Raw genomic sequence first — 22,145 nt, forward strand, 5'->3', positions numbered from 1 at the left:
CAGCTACGCCCCAGGGTTCAAATTAGCAGGCACTTTTAGCTCTTTGGCAGTTTCTTTCATAGAGGCTTTCGTCATACTTTCACAATTTTAGGAATAGGACTCTTGGGTGCCTGAATTACACTCGTTGGACAAGCAGTAACTCCTAGATGTTTCAAGCAAGCACATAGGGCACTCAAAGCAGAGGGAGCGCTCCCGCCACATTAATCTTGACGGTTCCACTTTGGGAGTTACAGGAGGCAGCTGTAAACGAGAAAGCAGTCTTCGGTAATAAAGCAGTGGTTAGGATCACCTGCAACAACTTCTAAATTAATAGAATTTAATTGGAGGTAAACAAGCAAAAACCCACGAATTGAAAAATCTAGTGTTGACATTTTTTTTTTTACTGAGTTTTAATAGCGCAAACTTGACCCGAATTGGCTATCAGAGCACTTTAAATAGCACCAGTTGTGTTACATGAGGACACATTCATTTTTTTGTTAGGCACGGGGAGATTAAGCAATTTGCCCAGAATCACAGGATGTTCATCGTTGTTGCCTGACTCGAACCCTGTTTCCCAGATTCGACAACGACCGCCCTAGCCTTTTGGCCAACTCCACTCCCACTCTATTGTAATAACCAATACGTACACTCCCTGCTAGCAAAAACACTACTAAAGATCTAACACTATAATCTTAGGAACACTAGGACATATGCATCATTAAACCACTTTATTCAGTGCTGGGGCCCTCACTGTACAATACAGTGTTCAGAATCTAATTCAACTGCGATGCATGCACCGTAAAGTAGATATACACACCGTTCCTGCATACTCCTGTACTGAATCCTAGTAACCCAACAGTACCCTTGAACCAGTGGATTCCAGGAGTTATCAAACTTGACTACCACATCATCTGCAAGTGCGCTCAATGTATATAGTAAAACAAATGGCGGCTCTAATACTGAAACCTGACGACAAGCCCATTGAGCACACCTATCTGTAGACCAGGTACCAATCACAGCCAGCCGGACCAAGCACCCCAACAGTACACGCCCGCTCGTACACTGTCAACCCCTTTCCTATCGCTGGGCTTCACCGCTTTTCCTTTTCTTCCTCGTTCCTGTCACATAGTATGAGGCTGTTGTGCAGCAGGAACAGGTGACCTCACTGTGGTCAAACAGGTTCCAAACGGCTGCAAACAAACCCTGCCACATCGCCAGCGTCCTGTTCCAGACTCTCCCTGAACTGGTGGGGAGGGGGTTGGGGCAGACGAGGCAACAATGGCCCAGCTGCAGAGGGAAACTGGAGTTACTTTTTATTGGTATGTTATGTGGTGTTTGCTTGGCCTCTCAGAGCTTCCTGTGGGCAGACCCTATTCTAGGATCTGTGGGTTTTCCCACTGGGGGAGGTCGTGAGAAGGTGGTTTGTTCAACCTCCACCTGGCCTAAGTGAGGGGAATAATTGGTTCGAGAGGTGAGGGTTTTCCCTGTGCGTGAAGAGTTACAGATACCTACTCAACACCTAAGGCGCCCCATTATTATTAATATATTTCCACGAAACGCACATTCTTACACATACAAACATATGCAGACTTTCCTCACGGAGTCCTACCTGGTTGTTGAGAAATGTATATCAATGTGTGTATTTGTTTGGGTATTTGTAAGAGTGCGAGCGCTGTGAAAATAACTACACAAAATGATATGCATTAGGATACCCATGAATTTGTGATTCTGTAAAGATACAAACTTTTATAGATATTCATACTTTTTAAAACATAGAATAAAATATATGTGAATCAAAGATGGTAGTAAATTATCTTGTACTTTTGCGTACCCACAGCACAGCAGTATTTGATATCTGGGATTATGACAACAGCTTTCCTATATTAAACAGGTGGCTAATTAAAATAGGTCATTCTGTTTGGTCGTTTAAGAACTGTCCAAGGTAGAGTCCAGTGCAATGCCTCCATCACACCTGCAGTCTGTCCTGGTCTTTTTGCCAACCAAACTTTTTCGCTAGCCCATATGTTTTTAAGGGGAAATGTGAAACTGCACGATCTCAGAAAAGCAAAGTGTAGGTAGATAAAATACCTAGACTGGCTGCAGGCATGATATCTGACCGAGCCAGATGGCAAGTACAATAAAAGCCTTCTGTCTGATCGTACAGAGAGAGAGAGTCGAAACTGCTGAGAACCCTACACTTCTACCATGCACTCGATCACAAACCCACGATTGTCCATGTTCCACTGTTTACACCATCACCACGGACTCAAGGAGAAATCAGAATAAATGCCTAACTTGGACTACAAGAATGTAAACCCTTTCACCTTCAATGGTGTACTAGATACAAATGCACCAGGGCAAGTGTCTACAGAAAGACTGTCTAGTCCACTAGGACGTCGAAAGATTTCATGAGAGGTGTCCACTCAATGGTATTCGCAGGATGGAATCTGTTGGTTGAGAAGTCTACAGATTATACCCCAGTAAGTGCAAGTGCACTTCTACAACAAGAACCTTTTTAGTGACCCCTCAAGGATTTGCGGGCCAAAATTTGAGGATTGTCAGAAACATAGAAAGGCCGACTGCACCTGGCGTAGAATCTATTCTATAAATACGGTATACTCTGAGCAGAAGGTTTTCCACAAAGTCTGCAACAGTGTAAAGTGCTTTTCCTAATGATCCAGGTGTGTCCATTATCTTGTATCTGGACATGAGAGGTTCACACACTGTAATTACCCCAGTACAGAGCGGAGAATCTCCTGCAACTCTCAGCCCGATAAAGTTCACGCATTTTGAGTAATGAAAATAATGGGGGAGGCTGCTGCTTTGAGCAAAGGCGAATGGTGAGGAGCAATCAGAGCCTGACAGCAACCACATAGGCACTTAGATCAGGAAATTACAACTATATTCCAATGTAATGTACTATAATTTGTTTGTTGTATAGAGTACATCAGCAACAGCAATGGCCTCAGAGCAAGTGTGCTGGTTGGTTCTGGTCATTACATCAGGGCGAGGGCTGTTCAAGGATCCTTTTGGTGCTTTGACTTGGCCCCTACCTGGATTGGGCTCCCTGACACCACCCTTCGTTGCTGCCTAACGAGGAAAACGCCAGCGCCTCGCCCGCTTCGCGGGTCCCGCAGCGCCTGTCATCTTTGGAAGCTGCTGACTGTTGGGAGACCACAGAGAGGAGCGCGGGGCAGGTGAGAGTGCCGGCGGGGCTGCGAGTACACAGGCAGGGACTCCAGCGTCCAGGAGTCCCTGCGCGCCCAATTAGCCACACCTGGGCTGCTCTCCCCGCTGGCCACGCCCCCCCACCATTAGTTTGAAAAGCGGACCTTGCTTCTGGCCTTTTGGGATCCTTTTGGTGCTTTGACTTGGCCCCTACCTGGATTGGGCTCCCTGACACCACCCTTCGTTGCTGCCTAACGAGGAAAACGCCAGCGCCTCGCCGGTTCCGCTTCGCGGGTCCCGCAGCGCCTGTCATCTTTGGAAGCTGCTGACTGTTGGGAGACCACAGAGAGGAGCGCGGGGCAGGTGAGAGTGCCGGCGGGGCTGCAAGTACACAGGCAGGGACTCCAGCGTCCAGGAGTCCCTGTGCGCCCAATTAGCCACACCTGGGCTGCTCTCCCCGCTGGCCACGCCCCCTCGCCTATCAGCGCACGAGACTGCTTATAGGTGACCAGTGCTGCCGCTCCGCGGGAGCGAGCGGTAGCGCGCCGGGAGAAGCCCGGGACAAGGGCGGGACCGTCTGTGGCCGTCATAGGCCGGAGTTGGCTGGGCTGGGCCCACCCTCTTGCGTTAGATACCTGAGTTCTGGTCTTATCATCTGATATTGCTCTCCATATATTACCATCTCACCTAAGTAGAAATGCCCTCTCCGGTAAGGGAGGGTACCCCCATGAAGCAGGGAGGGGTTAAAAACAGGACCTTAGATAATTACTTTCCCCGGGCCGCGGGTGATGGGGATAAGGAGAGCACCTTAAGCCGGCTCAGGGCAGAGCGAAGACGCTCCATAGATAAATTGAAACATAGGTCCATTGGTGAAAATTCTACCTCACTCACTGAAGAGTCGACCTCTACAGACGATGTCCCTCTCCTGCTGAGGGATTGCACTAACACCCCACCAGTCCCATCTACGAGTCTAACCCCAACCGTCAGCCCAAGCCCAAGCAGGGTGACCATTGATTTAATTTCCCAACCTCCCCCAGCCCCGAAAGCTAGGAAAGCCAAATCCAAGCCAGCTGTTACACAAGGAGCATATGGGCCCCCCCCAAACAAACTTAGGAGGAAGTCGAGGGGTGCCCAGGGGAAAAACAAATCAAAAACCCCTCACTCTGAGTTTGGGAGGACATCCAAACTCCCCCCACCGACAGAGATTAGTGGATGAAGTAAACCCTAAACCCACTGTACTGGCTGCTATTGCTCCCGCCCTGATAAAAGATATAGGAAACAATATTGCTAATGTCCCCCTTTCTGTTGTCCCGCTAGGTAACCTGGAATTTCTGCTCAGGTCGCTACTACTACCAATCAGCGAGAGCATCAAAAAGGTCGAGATTAGACTTACTATCCTGGAGGCTACATTAAGTAGCATGAAAATCCCGGCTGGCCTCCAGGGAGGATCTTCGGAGTCCATCCCCATTCCTACGGTTCCCCAGCAGCCATCTACTAGTGCAGGGAGCTCAGCCCCCCCACAAGCTGTGAATGCCAAGGCCCCTCAACAACCCCTAAGGACTAACTCTGTACCAACTAAGTCATTTAATTCCAACAGATCGGCCCCCCCCCCGTAGACCCTGTCCCTTTAACACAATCTGTAGACAGTGTTGCGCCAACACCTTTAATGAAGCCTCCCCCCAGGTCACGTAGGCCTAATCTACCCCAAGAGGCAAATGATTACATGGTAGTCATAGCGGGCGTTCCCTCACTTGAAGTGGGGGAAGCAGAGGACTTTTGCTCCTTAAAAAGCAGGGTAATTAAGTGGCTAAATGTGAATAGACCCCTCCCGGTATTTCTAAATAGTGAAATCATAATGGTTAGAAGGGTGCCCTTGGTGGGGAGAACACATAAATCCATAATAGGGGATTGTATATTGGTGAGCTTCAGGGATGCTGGAACTGTCTCTTACATATGTCAAGGAAAGAACAGATCACGGGAATCTACTATTCAAACCCTTCGCGTGTCTTTCTTCTTTCCCCCTATCCCTGCCCCTGTACACCCGCCTCATACCTATGATAACTGGACGAGGGTTGGTCGGAAGGGAAGACAGCATGAATTTAACCCCAGGCCACCATTCAGCCACCCAGAGCCATCCTTTCACACTCTCAACCGGTTCAACTGTTTGGACGGCCTTGAGGGGGTTGATTGACAAACGGAGATGATCCCCTTGGGAGTTGGGGAAAAAGGGGCCTTAACAGATGAGTTGGAGCTGCAAAGTTCCGTAGCACAGCAAACCTCACCTAGTTGGGTCGGGAAGCCTGTGTTAAATGGGTCCAGGGTTATTGATAGTGAAAGCATAGGAGGGAGACACGGGCTGGACATACAAGGGTCAGAAATTGAGACACAAATGGGGCCTCAAGGGGGAACTGAGCAGAGTTGTGAGGAACTGAAAATGATTTCTTGGAATATAGCAGGTTTGGCAGCCAAATTTAACAACAAAGAGTGGCTGTTTTACATTAGAAAATTTCATGTAATCAGCCTGCAGGAGACATGGGCCCAGGAGAATAATTTTCATTTGCAGGGGTTTAAGTGCTTTTTTGTACCCGCGCAAAAATCTCGATCAGGGAGAGCCATGGGAGGACTATCTATTTACGTAGATTTAGACATCCCGGGCAGTTGGTCCTCTCCAGATTGGAATTTCCAAGGGACACAAGTAGTTCGGTTCACCGGGAAGGGGCTAAGATTCACTGTTTTTAATATCTATAACAACGAAATTGCGAGAGACCACACCTCATTTGTAGCTGAACTAGATTATAGGCTGGGTCAGGAAATAACAGCCCAGAAAAAGGGGCAGTTAAATGCGCTGTTGGTAATGGGAGATTTTAACTGTCACCTTTGTCCGGCACTGGTCCCAACTAACACAGACTGGTCCCAATGCCCTATGGAGAAGGGGCCGCATTTCTCCCATACGCCGACAGGGTCAGCTTTTAGTATGCTCCGGCTCAAGTATGATCTTGAGCACACTATTAATATGATAGGCACACAGAAGGATGCTACACTCCCACCCACATTCAAGGGTAGAGGATGCTCATCTGTCATAGACTACATCCTGGTCTCAAGATCCCTGCAAAATAAGATAATTAGTGTAGGGATAGAATGGAGTAGCTTCAGCGACCATAACCCACTCGTTTTGGAGCTGATGTATAGGGTGGGTTCAAAAAGTAGAGACCACCGCACAACCACGGAGAGGGTAACAGACCAAGGCAGGAGATTAAAGTGGGCCAATTTAGATGGGGAAAAGTTTTATAAGGCCCTGGCAGACGCTGGCAAATCTGCTATCTATGACTGTTTAGACACAGAAGTCCACGGACCAAGGCTACTGGAAGCATTCGGTCAGATTGCTAATCTGGTTGATGGCTTACTAAAAATTAGTGCGCCTACAAGGAACCATGGCAACCCTCGATGGTTTGATAAAGATTGTTCAAAAGCATTGAGGGAGCTTAAAAGCAGCCTTAAATTTAAACCAAGGGACCCCCAAAAAATTAAGGCGTGCAGGGAGAAATATAAGAAAGAGACCAAGAGGAGGAAACTCGCTCTGCAGGGAGAAGCGTGGGCAGACTTAAGAGAAGCAGGGGAAAGAAAGGATTTAGCGGGTTTTTGGAGAATCATCAACAAACCCACCTTCCAGGAAAACGACACTCCGGAGATAGGGTCTAACATCCTTCCAGAACAGTGGGTCACTCACTATAGGGGTCTGTATAATCATGAGTCAGGTACCCCCGTGAAGCCACCTGAAATTCCAACTCAGGCCTCAATGGTTGTATTCACTATCAAGGAGATTACTGCTGGGATAGAGGGTCTGACCAGAAATAAAGCCCTTGGCCCTGACGGTATTCCCCCCGACCTGTTTCTGAGCAGCATAGAACTTTGGGCCCCTTTAATGACCAGGGTTATAAACACTGCTATCACCTGCGGTTTGCCACCGTCCTGGTCCAATGCTATAATTGTGCCGATTTTCAAGAAGGGCAAAAGGGACGACCCTAAGTGCTATCGTCCTATATCCCTGATTGACGTATCGGCTAAACTCCTGGGTAGGGCGATCCTCAATAGACTGTCCGAGTGGACCGAAGAAATTAATATCTTCTCGGACACTCAATATGGATTTAGGACAGGGAGGTCCACCAGTGATCAATGCCTGAATCTTTACATGCTGACTGCCAAATACGCCAGGGCTAGTGATGAATCGATCTATATGGGATTCATGGATTTGGCTGCGGCATTTGATCACGTCAACAGGGAGAAATTGTGGGACATGATGTCCCACATGGGGATAGAGAGTGGCTTAACTAACATACTTAGGGAACTGCATAGTGACACCACGGCTAGGGTTCGTTTTAATAGGGAGGGGGGGGGCTGACTGACTCTTTTCCCTGTATGAGTGGAGTCCGGCAAGGCTGTATTCTTGCCCCTTTTTTGTTCTCCCTTTATATCAATAATCTGGAGCAGTATCTGTTAGGTTTAAAGACAGACTGCCCAAGGGTGGGGTTGCGTCATATTCCTGTTCTGCTTTATGCAGATGATACGGTCCTGATTGCACGCACACCCAGGAGCTTACAAATCCTGATTGACGGATTTGTTAAGTTCATGGGTGCCCTAGATCTTTCTGTTAACCTGGGTAAATCCTATGTGCTCCTGGCTGGTAAAAAAACTCCTTCAAAATTCACTTACACAATAGGAAGTCACATAGTAGAAGAGGTTAAAACGTTTTCTTACCTAGGTGTAACTTTTGATGGCGCCTTACAGTTTAACTCCCTGGTGGAGGAGCGTTGCTGCAAAATGATCGCTTCTAATGGGGCAATAGTAAGCTACGGCAGGAGGTTAGGTAGATGGAGCCCGGAACAGGTGATGAACCTGTACAGCTCCGTATCATGCTCTAAAGTAATTTATGGGGCAGAAGTATGGGGCTTTGTTAACACCACAAGAATCCAACAAGAGGAAAACAAATACCTAAAATCCATCCTGAGGGTGCCCCCAAGTACTGCTGGCTTCATAGCACACAGGGAATTAGGGAGGCCACACCTAGATGATTTGGTAAAACTCAGGCCAATTGTGGCCTGGTTAAAAATCTGGGTTAATCCTGATGCGTCCCTAGGCAGAGAAATGTTATCGGATTGTTTAGAGAGGGACAAAAGTATGAGAATTCCCTGGCTCAATTATGTAAAGAACACCCTAGAGGAACTAGGCTTTGGGAATCTCTTCACTAACCCTGCAACAATTGTAGCCCAGCATAAGATGCAAGTAAAGAAAATCTTTCTAGAGCTGAAATGTCAATGTAGAGCTGAGGCTGAAGGGCTTAAAAAGACAGTGAGGGCTCACAACCTGGTGAAGAGCGTTGAGGGAATGGAGCCATATTTGTACCTTATGCACAATGCACAGGATAGATTCTTGATGTGTCGGTTTAGACTGAACCTACTCCCATTTATGTTGTAATCACCAGCAGGGTTTGCAACATCAATTGAACAGAAGGGATCCTGCGGCTGCGACAACAGGTCTCCGCAGGATTCCCTTCACTTTATTTTTTTCTGCCCTTTTTTTATAATGCCCAGGCGCAGATTTCTTGTAAAAGTTTTAAAACAAGCTAAACTGGAACATGCCAGGGAGGCATTAGTCTTTTTACAAAAAGCATCGGACCCGTTTACACTGTTGTATAATGAATTTTATTAAGGTAGCAGTCCGTTTAAGGCTAACTAGGGGTAATGAATGATGTGTTCCCGATTTTATTGTTCCCAAAGTGTTATATTCTCTCTTTGCTTGTGTTTCATGTTAACACTAATATTTTTGTATCAGGATCTTGAAATGTTTAATGACTTTTTATTCATGTATTTATGTATGTGCTTTTATGATTATTTTTAATCACCGAATAAAGATTCCTTGAACTTGACTGGTATGATTGGCTCTCATTGAGAGCCTCTATCGTTTGTCTCAGTTTCTGAAAGCCATAACTCCTTGGTATGACATCACACCAGTTGATTACAAAACTGGCACCCTCTCTTCTGATATCATTCAGGCTTGCCAGGCCAGGGTGACAGCCCTCCCTTAGAGCCTGTCAGTGCAGTGCAGCTCTGCTTTGACTGAAAGCAGAAAGCACAGCTGCAGGAGGGGGAAGAAAGGCAGGGAAGGAAGTGGGTTTTGGTTAAGGATAGCAGATAAGATATTTATTTTTCTCACTTGCGTCAGGGAGTAGAGGGCATGTCATGTTTAGCTCTCCCATTACCGTCTACCCTGCACAATAGTTAAAAGTAGGGGCAGATGATTTTGTGGCAATGCATAACATAACATTATAGATGGGTAAAAGGTGAATAAAGGGGATGTTTTTCACCACGGGGTTCTGAGTAACATCATAGACAACTTAGGCTTCGTCCTCGTTGCCTATCTGACGTCACTCAGATTCCATTGGTGAAAAACATCCCTGTAGTTCATAGTTACCATCTACAACTCTAGATGTTGGGCCGTAAAGCGGAGTTCCAGAGTAGGGTGGACGTGGTTGCCCACTATACCAACAGTGCTCGGTCTGCATTCGAGTGACATGCTGTGTCTGTGCGGGCTTCGGCACTGTGGTGACTGTGGGAATCTGTGGTGTAGGTGCAATGAAAACTACTTGCTATGTGCGTTACCTTACTGAGGTGCTTCATTACACTTTTGTCTTGTCTGTCATTAGTGTTTGCAGGCAGGTGTTCACTGGCCTTTATAAAGTACAGACCCACCAACAGAGTTCTGTACATTTACACCGGAAGAGTAAAAATGAGGACCAACTGGAGCACCAGGGAAGCCTTTCGTTCACCAGAGGGATACAAAGCTAGAACTCTCTTATGAATCACAGACATTAAATAATAACCAAATGGAAAGTGAGAGATTAATAATCAGGGGTAGATTTAATAATGCTGAAGGGAGACTAGTCTTTCGCCTGATGAAGTTACATTGTGATGAAGAGAATGTGTGTAAATTGCCTATAATGGATGCAGGACTAGTTGTTTTTGTGTCTAGTTTGGCAATTAGCACATCATTAAAAGGACTGCAGCTCCAGGAGAGAGAAATACCAGGTAGACTCACACACATGCAGGCTCACCTACGAAACTGAGAGGTGCTCCCAAAAAATAGCACCTGCAAGAATAACCCGCCAACTGAAGAGGGAGCGTGAGAGGGCGATAAAGAGAGAGAAAGTGCCAAGAGAAAGGGTTAAGACAGAGAAGTCAACCTCAGAAAGAGGAAAGTTGAGACCCATCTTGAAGACACTGCTAGTACAAACACTGGGACAAGGCCAGGATCTCTCAAAGGGTCGGCTTCAGAGAGACACTTCAGAAGGCTCTGCTCGGTTTGTCCAAGTTTTAGGTCAGACTTCTGTAGTACAATCAAACTTTGTACCATAGAGCATTAATGATGAAGAGCAGAGTATTGAGACTTCCTTTCGTCTCTCCTTGTTGTCTCTTCCCTTATCCTCCCTCTCTCACCTCCCTCTATTTAGGTCTCTCCTTCTCTCAATGTATCGAGACTGAACTATTCTGTCTGATGCCCGATGGAGCTACCTGGTTTAGCTATAGGGGAGATGGGCCATGGATTCTCTCCTTGGCCGTCACCTACCCAGTCGGGCTTTAGACAGACTTCCTTTGGTCTCTCCTTGTTGTCTCTTCCCTTATCCTCCCTCTCTCACCTTCCCTGCTCCCTCTACCACTTTTATCTCTCCTTTTCCACCTCTCCTAATTGTATTGCCTATTTTTGGATGTATTGTGTAATTGCTGATCTTTTTCTGTTACATTGTTGATTCTCATGTAAAGCGCTCTGATACCTTCGGGTCTAGCCAGCGCTATATAAAACTCTTTAAATAAATAAATAAATACATAAATAAATGTACTGCAAAGGGTTCTTGCCAGAGTTAAACTGCGAATGTGATGTTTACAGAGAGCCATTCATCCTGCTTTTTGCAAGGTGGCATTAAAGAGGCTTTCACTCTCTATATAAGCCCTGGCCCATAGGCTCTTGCTTATTCAATAACAGAACTGAGTTACCGCAGGAGAGCTTTCTAAAACATACAAGCGCTCATGATTTCATTGGATGGTGATTTATAAAGTGCAGCTAACGCCCGAAGGTGTCAAGGCACTAATGCAAACATACTTCAACTGCAAGGACACACGGCAAAACAGTTGACTGCCTACAAGGACACATTCGTGTATCCATGCTAAATAAGGATTATTACTCGGCAACACAAAAAGATGATGGATGGAATGCTGAACATTGTCAAACATTCACCCCCAGTCACAGTACTGTGTTAAATCCATTGTTTATTTGCTCACCATGCCACCCCAGTTTGGAGCCAGCCATATACAAATTGGTCTCCCCATGGGCACAATCCTGCCCAACTGCCAGGCTAGGTCCCCCCTGGAAAGATAATCAAGCATCCTGGGACCAATTTTGGGGTATGGGGAAACCTTTTCAAACACTCATCCCCAATCACACACACAGGGGCAGAATGAGGTCACTGTGAGAGGGAACGTGTTTGCACCTGCTGTGTCCTTCACAAATCCTTAAACCAAGGAAACTGCACATCTATGGGAAGCCTGGGTGTACCATTCAACATGACGGAGGTGCACAGGGGTGCTTTTAGAACCCAACTGGATCTAGGACTTAAGATATCAATAGTAAAAAGATGCACACAATGAGTCAACCAGCCACCTCCGACGTTCGATCTGTCCATCCAAATTCAGCTAGTAAAACACTTGTGCAAGTCCCAATGTGCAATGCTTGAAAAAAGCTCCGTTTGACCCTGAGAACACAACCCAATATCCTGCTCCTCCATAAACTACAAGGCCTACTCAGACTGCCTTGACTGAGTTCAGTCTCCCAAAAAACAAAACACTGCCTAAAATACGCTTTGAAGTCCTAAGGCCTAGGACAGTCTTGCCTTACCTCAATATTCTCTTTCTGGCAATCGCAACATCACCTCCAACCACAGCATGACCATCAATCTACGCTAAGATGGCCCATAACCACTTTGGCTTAACAGAGCCAAAGATGAAGGAACGATACAGATCAAAACCAAAATCTTGGAAGGACTAACTGCATCCCACGATAAACACCACCTGGTAATGCCACGCTTAATGTCCAAAGAAAGGCAGATGCACCATCCACTGTGAAGCCGGACCAGACTAACAGACCCTGATTTTCAGTTTTACAGCTTACCACCCAGTGAGCACCCCAACCTTCTATTCATTGATGGCCCAATCCTTTTCAGGCAGCGCAGTGAGAGTCTGGAATTCACTTCCACCTCAGCTCCGGACCACCACCTCCTCCCAGGCCTTCAAAACTGACCTCAAAGTTCTCCTCCTTCAAAGACACTTCCAAATGTAATCCATGCCCTCTCTATTATCTGAAGGAAGCCCTTTTAATAATTGAAAAATCTACTTTGCATGACTTTGGAAGTGTCCTCCCAGTGTGTTCTTGTGGTTTGAGAGTCTGCCATTTATTGCAGTATTATCCTACCTGTGTTTGGGACTCATGTGTAACATGCACCCGTCACTTTCTTTTGTAACACACTGTTTTCTACCTCTTAAATTTGTTTGTTTTCGATACCTGCACAAGTGCCACCAGTGCCTACGTAACGTTTGTTCTTGTGCTTGAGTGTCCTCCATATATTACAGTATTTTACCTATATGTTTATTTTGTACGCTTTTGTAACCTGCACACGTCACTTTTTCCTCCTGTAATGCACCGTTTGCTACCTCTTGTATTTTGTTGGCTCACAATTGTCACTTTTGTAATGCACCGTTTGCTACCTCTTGTATTTTGTTGGCTCACGATTGTCACTTTTGTAATGCACCGTTTGCTACCTCTTGTATTTTGTTGGCTCACGATTGTCACTTTTGTAATTGCTACCTCTTGTATTTTGTTGGCTCACGATTGTCACTTTTGTAATGCACCGTTTGCTACCTCTTGTATTTTGTTGGCTCACGATTGTCACTTTTGTAATGCACCGTTTGCTACCTCTTGTATTTTGTTGGCTCACGATTGTCACTTTTGTAATTGCTACCTCTAGTATTTTGTTGGCTCACGATTGTCACTTTTGTAATGCACCGTTTGCTACCTCTTGTATTTTGTTGGCTCACGATTGTCATTTTTGCGTCATTTAATGTAACGTTTGCTCTTGTATTTTGCTCACTTGGAATGTTCTCATGTTTCAGTTCTGTTCCTATTGTGAAGCGCTCTGACACCTACGGGTAAAGTCAGCGCTATATAAAAACGCATAAATAAATAAATAAATTCATCATGAATGGCATGTCGCGGTCTTTCAGGCTGAACTGGACACACATCAGGTCAGGTCACTAACATTTGAAAGGGCTACTGTGCTGGGCAGCGGCCTGGAGATCACGCCAGGCTTCACGATACAGAAAGAAGCAAACAGATAAACCTGAAGATACCAAGACCAGGCTGGATGCTTAACTAGCTGCTGGGAACGGCCATAGAAGCTTTGAGTTGAATATTTTAATAAGTACATACTGAGGTACAAATGGCAGCTGTAGCCAGAGATGGTGAATCTTAACACCAGTACATAATGAGGTGAAAATAGACATTTATTAGGATGTTGAAGTATAACTTGGCAGACTACCAGCCATATTTAGGTTTAATTCAATGCATTTACGGAGATATGGCAGGGTGTAAGAATGGATATTTTGGAAATGGTGACGTGGGGGGTGGATCCACCTTGGCCTCGTGCAACTGGGTGTACCCGTCAGAAGATAATGAGTTATGTCTGATTGTGGTACAGTGGCCAATGGAGGGGGGGAAGAGGGCCCCTAGTGGTCTATAAAAGATTTTACCAGGGAATATTAATATGTGTGACAAAAAAAAAATTCCTATATCACTGTGCGCTTTTCTAGATAAAACCGGGCTACTACTAACACTCCTCGCCTATTCCAGCTTCTCCTCAGCATCATTAAGCAATAAAACGCAGTCCTTCCTCGGTGTCACTTAACAGCATGCAACACCACCGGATATCAAAGATGCACAAAGCACGAACCATGTGCACATATCGATTAACACATAGTAGGATGCGATTCTAACATGGCACGCCTGGGACAGCCTCCCCATACCGTGCCCCCCCCCCCCCCCTCGTGGGGCACGCTTCCTGTTGGCCAGGGTTTGACAGGCGTCCTTGAGGCACACGCCTCACACCCCTCCCCCGCCTTTGCCCCCCTGGAGCAGGGCCACAGGCTCAGCAAGGTACCCCAATATTGGAGCTGCGGGAGACAGTGCCGCCTTCACCGACCCCAAGTGTCTTTCCTTTGTGAGCCTGAAATGTGCCACTTAAAGAGAACAAAGGGGAAGGAAGGAATGAAGGAAGGACGGCTGCCGCTCCCTGCCACCGCCTGCCGAGTGTGCAGACACCGAGGAGGGGCGGGGCGGCACAAGACCCACCTTAGACAGCTGCCTCCGGAGACTGAAGCGCTGGACCATGGCGACCTCCTGGGCGCAGAAGAAGCGATCCGCAAGGGCACAGCCAGGGCAGAGGCTGAGGGGCACCCACGGGTGCCGGCAGCATCAGCAGGCACGGTGTACAGCACATCTCAGTGTCCCAAGCACTCAGTCACTCCATTGTTCCGGCAGCAGACCTGGCGCGGGCACCGACAGGGGGAGGGCAGGGCAGAGTGGGCTGGGTTCGAGGAGCTACAAGTCTGAAATCCAAGGGTGGGTGGGTGCTTGGGCAGGGGCTGTGAACGAAACGTCTGATACCAAGGACGGAGAGGTTGGCAAGGGCACGGGGCTAAAAGGCACAACGTGCCAGGTCATATGAACGGAAGCCTGGCGGAAAGGACTGGGGCGATGGCTCAGTGTCTTGGGTTTCACGGACTTGGAAGATAGCGCTGGAGAATCGCCATTAGGCGCTAAGAGTCATAGTGCACTGCCAGCCTGGCACGGAGGTTTGGAAAGAAGGGGCACGGGACTCTGGTGGAAGGCGGGGTGTAGGGAGCTGCAGCCCTGGCACAGGCGCAGGTGCATCATGAATGGGCAGGGGCGCAGGTGATGGGGGAGGGAGTTGTCAGGGGTGCAACGAGGGGGAGGCGATCTCTTAGAAAGCAGGGTGCCTGCCAGGGGGGCCTGGAGGCGGGGAGAACCGAGGTCCCCGGGACAGCAGACCCGAGATATGAACCTGGGAGGATCAGACTGGCAGATAGCAGCAGACCTGGCATGGAGAGTCGGGGTCTCAAAGAGCGGCAGACCCGACATGCATGAGGGGAAGTGAGGGGCATGGGTATACAGAAGGAAGGCGTGGAGTCTGGGTCCGAGGCAGCAGGGATCAGCTGCTCACGCGTCCTCAGCCCCTTTACCACTCAACTGCGAAGGATCCATGCCCTCCCCGCCGGCTCCCTCCCCCACCCCACCCTGGGCGTCCTGGCCCCTCCCACTCAGCCTTTGAGGTCCCAGATTGTTCACATCTACAGCAGCACAGGCCGGTTGAGAAATGGCAAAGACTGCTGAGGGTTGACACAAACCCTTCAGATTTCTACAGACCTCACCCACCTCCAGTGGGTGTGAAAAGAGAGCAGGCCCCGCCTCCTAGCGCCTCTCAGCTCCGGTGGAAGGTGGGAGCCGCGGGGCTCCTCCTCCCAGGACCTCGCCTACCCCTCAGCAGTGGGCGTGGACTATCATTAGACTCCGCCTTCAGCGGGTGGGGCCTGCAGCATGGCCCCTCCTCCAGCATCACCTCGTCTTCGGGGGCGTGGCTTCCTGCCGGGCTCCTGCATCCAACACTAACACCTTTCCTAGTGGGCGTGGCTTAGTGCCCAGCCCCTCCTGCCCAAAGCAAGCCCTTCGCCGGTGGGCGTGGCTTACCGTCGGCTCCTCCTCCCAGCACAACTTTGCTTCAGTCAGTACGGCACATACCGGGCTCCTCCCACTCACCTCTGTCTGACTCCACGATTCGTGTTTTATGGTTAAAGAGCACAGAAAGTGACACACTGGGTGAGTGTACAGCAGCCAAGGGCTCTCCCATCAATGTATTTACTGATTGAGAAATAATCATGCGAACAAGAAATGATACATCGAACAACATAACCACAAGACATAAGGTCCCACCAACATTCAGGGTGGTAGGCCAGATTTTGTAGATGAGTGGTGGATTTGGGGCACAGACAGACAAAAAGTTATTACATCGGTGGAAAGGTTGGCGATCTTTAAGAAAGAATGGAAATAAACATATGAAACTCAAAAATGTAGTGCAACGCACTCAAGTATAATTTGCAATGTAATATTAGTAGTCAAGGTAGATGGTGCTGGTGGGTTAATCCTCCTGAGAGAGGATACATTAATGAACAAAATAGCGCTATCCTCCATACTAGAGGAGCGTCCCCCATTCGCACTCAAAAAGAACAGTATTTTCGAATTGACAGACGTTAGCAGTAAATTGTAGTCTTGAAGTTTGTAAAATCAAACTTTGCTGAATTTGTTTCTTCCAAAAACTTCTTTTCTTGTTTTAATATTTTTGAGATCAACTCATAGTTTCGAATTATAAGAAAAAAATTCTGACAAAATGATCATGGTATGCCTGGTTACCCAATGCATTTCGGGCCGTAGCCCTTCTTCAGGGGAAAAAAGTCAATTCCAGTACACACCACGTATGTATCTATCATGGACGATGTAACAAAAGGAATCGATATGTCGATGTGACGCGTGAACACACTCGATTCAGTGTAGACGCGTAATATTATAATATCAAGTCGTCATGTTCCGAATGTATTTGAAACGGGTGCACTCGCGGACGCAAATCCGGGAAAGTTCAAACAAACAAACACACACACACACACACACACACACTCACACACTCTACAGGGTTCCCCTTTGTGAGAAAGCCCTCACGAACACCTTTCTCCTCCAGGGAGGTCAGCAGCAGGCAACTGTTCTCCATGAAACATTTGTTGTGGGCTGACGCGTTTTGGAGTTCATCCTTCATCTAGAGCCCAGCACAGGTAAGACAACGACAAAACTTGGTTCAGAACATGTGCATTTATTTAAATAGAGTCCCGCCCTATACCAATAACTCCCACATTGCTTTATCAACAGTTATACCACTAACTTGGACAGATCACTCAGCAGCTACGTTTACCATCATGACAACCAATCACAAAAACTCACATGTCACTTCTCGTTCCCCTGTTCAATTTCGAGACTGGAAGAACATTGATGTCTCGACCTTACAGACAACCCTTTCATCCACGCAACCGGATGACATAACAGACCCACATATAGCCTCCAACAATTATTGTCGCTGGCTACATAATGCCTTTACCACTTCAGCACCTTCTAAGAACATGTTGCCCAACCGGACTTCACCGTCTGCCCCCTGGTTCTCAGAAACCCTCAGACTGGAAAGGCAACGTTGTAGGAATCGATGGCGCAAACATTATGATAATAACGATAGAGGTGTGTACAAACAAGCACTTGCCACATATAGAATGCTTCTAACTACAGAAAAAAGCAAATTGTATCTCACACTAATAGAAACTGCCAAAAATTCCGCCAAACAACTTTATCAAGTAGTAACGAAACTATCTAATCCACCGGCGAGTGCAACCACAGAACCTTCCCAAAATCTTTGTAATTCCCTGGCTGACTTTTTCAAGGAAAAGGTCAACGACATCTATTCCAACTTCACATCCAAGGCTGTTACTGATCGCCCTAGTCACAACACTAGCTCCAGCTCCCCCTTCACCACATATCTCGAATTCAGCCAACTCACCCCTACACAGACAGCAGAACTAATAGCAACCACTAAATCAGGATCCCCCCTCGACCCTTGCCCCACCTTCCATCCTCAAGCCTATTTCCAATCTAACAGGACTCGCTCTCACCAAAATATGCAACTCCATGTTCCTCTCAGGTTCCTATCCATCCATTTGGAAAAAAAACATAATTAAGCCCATATTAAAAAAAAACAATCTTGATCCCATAGAACCTAAAAGCTACAGACCGATTGCTTCTCTTCCCTTCCCATCCAAAATATTTGAAAAAATCATGAATATCCAGTTGTCCCAGTATATTGACCAGAACAATCTCCCGGATGACACCCAATTTGGATTTAGGAAGGGCCATGGGACAGAAACGGCCCTTATAAAGGCTTCGGACGAAATTAGGATGATCGTCGACCAAGGAGGTGCGGCAGTCCTGATATTATTGGACTTGTCCACAGCCTTTGACACGATCGATCATACCATCTTGATCGACCGTGTATCCTCCATTGGCATTCATCACAAGGTGAAAACTCTTCTGACCTCCTTTTTATCTGACCGTAAACAGTCAGTCAAACTTGGTGGTTATTATTCCCCTGTTTTCACCCTCCCTTGTGGAGTTCCCCAAGGATCCTCGCTAAGTCCGACATTATTCAACATCTATGTGTCGGACTTGCTAGGGTCATCAAAGCACATGGAATAAGGCTAACATCATACGTCGATGATACCCTGCTGGTACTGGCTATACATAATGATGGAGGAGCAGTTGCTGCCAACTTTCAAGAAGGTATGATGGCTATTAGTTCTTGGATGGCATGTAACTGCCTAAAACTTAATTCCGACAAAACGGAGGTCGTGATTTTTGGCAGCCTCACCCCCACCTGGTCCCCAGTTTGGTGGCCTACTGATCTGGGTCCCCCTCCACTACCTGTTACGAAGGTCAGGAACTTAGGAGTAATATTTGATGACAAACTATCTTTTGTCAGCCACGCAAATGCTGTTGTCTCCTCCTCTTTTTATACCCTTAGAATGGTTAGAAAACTCCTGCCTTTTCTCCCTCCCAGTGCCGGCAAGACCCTCATGTGCACCTTGGTACTATCCAAGGTCGATTACTGCAATGGACTTCTATTAAATGCACAAGAGAACGTCCTTAATAAAATGCAGTTAATCCAGAACGCGGCAGCAAGAATTCTGACCCGCACCCCAAAGTTCACCTCAATATCTCCCATCATTCGTCAACTCCACTGGCTCCCGGTCAGAAGCCGCACTAAATTCAAGGCTCTGTGCATCGCCTATAAAGCTATGAACAATATAGGGCCGGAGTTCCTAAAAAAAAGCTTTGTTCACATATATCCCTAAAAGATCCCTACGTTCATCCTCGGCCCACTTGCTCCCAGTCCCGCGTACAAAAAAAGTGGCCTGGGGAGACAGACGATTTATAGTGGCCGTATCCAGATTGTGGAATACCCTCTCCCTCCACATCAAAAACAGCCCATCCTTGATGCTATTCAGAAAACAAATAAAAACATGGCTCTTCAATCAGTAACCCCATCCAGCGCCTCTTGAGCTACCTTCAGCGCCGAGACACCCCAGGGTATTTGCACTCTATATAAATCATATAAATAAAATAAATAAATACAACGAGTTCTCCCGCCCTCCTGGGCGTGTGCTGCATTGCACCATGGTATTTGCAGTCTGTACCAAAATGAAACCCTAGTGGGTGCTGTCGCTGAAGGGACGATAAACGCTCACCAGTGATTGTTCTGCATATGCCAGAAGGCACCGAACTTCTTAAGACATTGACTCGCTGGAGAAATTATTTGCGCAGTTTCACAGCGACAGCACCCACTAGGGTTTCATTGTGATACAGACTGCAAATACCATGGTGCAATGCAGCACACGCCTAGGAGGGCAGGAGAACTCGTTGTATAGGGCTGGACTCTATTTAAATAAATGCAGGTGTTCTGAACCAAGTTTTGCCGTTGTCTTACCTGTGCTGGGCTCTAGATGAAGGATGAACTCCGAAACGCGTCAGCCCACGACAAATGTTTTCTGGAGAACAGTTGCCTGCTGCTGACCTCGCTGGAGGGGAAAGGTTTTCGTGAGGGCTTTCTCACAAAGGGTAACCTTGTAGTTTGGATTTGAAGCGGCTTGGCACAAGTCGCTAGAAAGCCCCGCTGCGTCAAAGCGGACCCTCGAGGTTGTGACTTCCCGGCACGCTGAAGGGACGATAAACGCTCACCAGCGACACTCCACTAATGTTGAGGTGTGGTGTGAGGGTAAAAAAGGTCTTCTCCCTGATGGCTGTGCCAGTATCTTCACCTTTAAGGTGAACCTGAGACCAGTACAGCTCACACAATTACAACATTGTATTGAACATTCACAAGGACATTACGCCCGGTCTGGGTACCCCTAACTCCCTATAAATTCCAAGGAAAAAAATAGAAAACCATAGTATTCTTTTTTCACATCTGGTCCACCATGGGCACAGTTTGTTTCTCCCACACTCCTTGAGCAGCGCAAAGAAAGCAGGGTTCTTCTTTTACACTGAGGGAAGTGTGGGAACAGCAGTGCTCTCCTCCCACTGAGGGGGTAAAGTGCCCAGAAGATGGCACTACCTGTGGAAAAATCAGAGTGCCTCTTCTCATCCTGGAAGCAGGGAATCTGCATCATGGTTCTCATCCTGCAAGCACAGCACAGCTCCTTTCTCACCCTGCAGCCACATCAGAACTCTCCCATCACCCCACCATTGCACATGATTTGAAGCATTAACAGTGAGTGGACCTCACCCCCTAAGGCCGTAGCAGTAACATACCCAAAAAAGTTTTTAACAGATTATGCACCCAAAGTGAGGTTTTAAAATAGAAACTGAGGTTCTGCCAGAGACGCACAACATCAGATTGCAAAATAGACGCACAGAAGGTAAAGCTTGTATAGCAACATGATCTGAGGCTTTAACAGCAACATCCCTTTTTAGTTATGTACTGAATGAATAAAACACCGGTCTAAAAAACAGCCCAAAAAGCTGCAACATTCACACTCACACCAAATAAATTAATTTACCCTCAACTACATATCAATCTTGGGCCAAGCTGAATTTAGAGGGACTAGAAAACCTGATTACATCTATCACAGATCTTGTCACAATCAATTCTGTACAAATACTCTATGGATGGCTGAATAAAGCTTTGTGTGCTCTTAATTTCTCTGAACACATCTATGCCGAACAAAAGAAAATACACCCCTTGGATAAATGCAGAGTTAAAAAAAGTTAAAAAAAACGAATTACTAAGCTCCAAAGAAACTGGCTCAAAACAAACAACCACCAAGGCATACCTACACAGACATAACAGAATATACAAGTCAACCATAAAAAAAATATTTCAGTGAATTCACAATGCAAAGTGTGCTTAATAGAGAATTTTATAAAATACTCACAATTCCGTAAACCAAAATGCACAGAAACTAAACAAACATGTTGGGTTCTTACTTAACCAACAAAAAAACATCCACCCCTACCAGGTTACAGGAAAACCCTCCAGGAAAGGCAACACAGCTTCTATGCTTCTTCAATGAACTACCACTAACTGAAATTCTGGATAGTGTCAAAGTGAGCAAGTCATCCATCTACCCCCTCTGTAGGAAGGTAGAACCCTGACTATGGTTGCCCCCAACTTTTTGCCTGGTGTTTTGCTGGTTTTCTGACTTAGTTGACCTGAGGCCCTGCTATTCAGGACCTCAGGCCCACTGCTCTCTCTGTAAAATGGATTCCATGTACCTTAGGTACATATCTAAATTGGATACTGAGTCACCTTATCAGTCCCTGTACAGTGTACCTTAGGTACCCAGGGCATAGGTGTACCCAGGGCCTACCAGGGGCTGCAGCATGTATTATGCCACCCCTGGCTGGCCATCCAAATCTGACACAACTGGCTGCTTGACAGCTGGGGCAAGGTGGTGTAATCACCCTTTGCTTTAGATATAGTATACCTATATCTAACCCTAAAATGGACACACAGATCTCCTATCAGTCACTCCTATGGCAGGCCTTAACAATCCTGAAGGCAGAGTGCTTGGAATCGTGTGAGATGGTGCTCTGGCATGTGCTGAGCCTGTCTGCGGCTTTCGGGATCCATCCCTTAGCCGTTTCCATGATATCGCATACCATATACTCTTAAGTGCATTATAACCCTCGCGGTTATATGCCAACTCTGGTATCGCTTTATCAAAACATGTCGAGTA

The 22,145-nt window shown here is 46.9% G+C and overlaps 1 protein-coding gene across 2 annotated transcripts in view; it reads right to left on the minus strand.

Annotated features, from left to right (window-relative positions):
- Positions 1 to 22,145, minus strand: part of TMCC1 (transmembrane and coiled-coil domain family 1) — a 467,271-nt gene that overhangs the window by 156,141 nt on the left and 288,985 nt on the right. The window contains exon 1 of one of the 2 annotated variants that reach the window (XM_078661697.1): positions 14,596 to 15,652. The exons of the other annotated variant lie outside the window; for it this stretch is intronic. Within the exon in view, the coding sequence (XP_078517823.1) occupies positions 14,596 to 14,634 (39 nt within the window). The 5' untranslated portion in view covers positions 14,635 to 15,652. Of the gene's footprint in view, positions 1 to 14,595; positions 15,653 to 22,145 lie in introns of those variants that run through there. 2 annotated transcript variants of the gene reach the window in all.

The sequence above is a fragment of the Lissotriton helveticus genome, chromosome 9, assembly GCF_964261635.1.
Source record: "Lissotriton helveticus chromosome 9, aLisHel1.1, whole genome shotgun sequence".
NCBI lineage: Eukaryota > Metazoa > Chordata > Amphibia > Caudata > Salamandridae > Lissotriton > Lissotriton helveticus.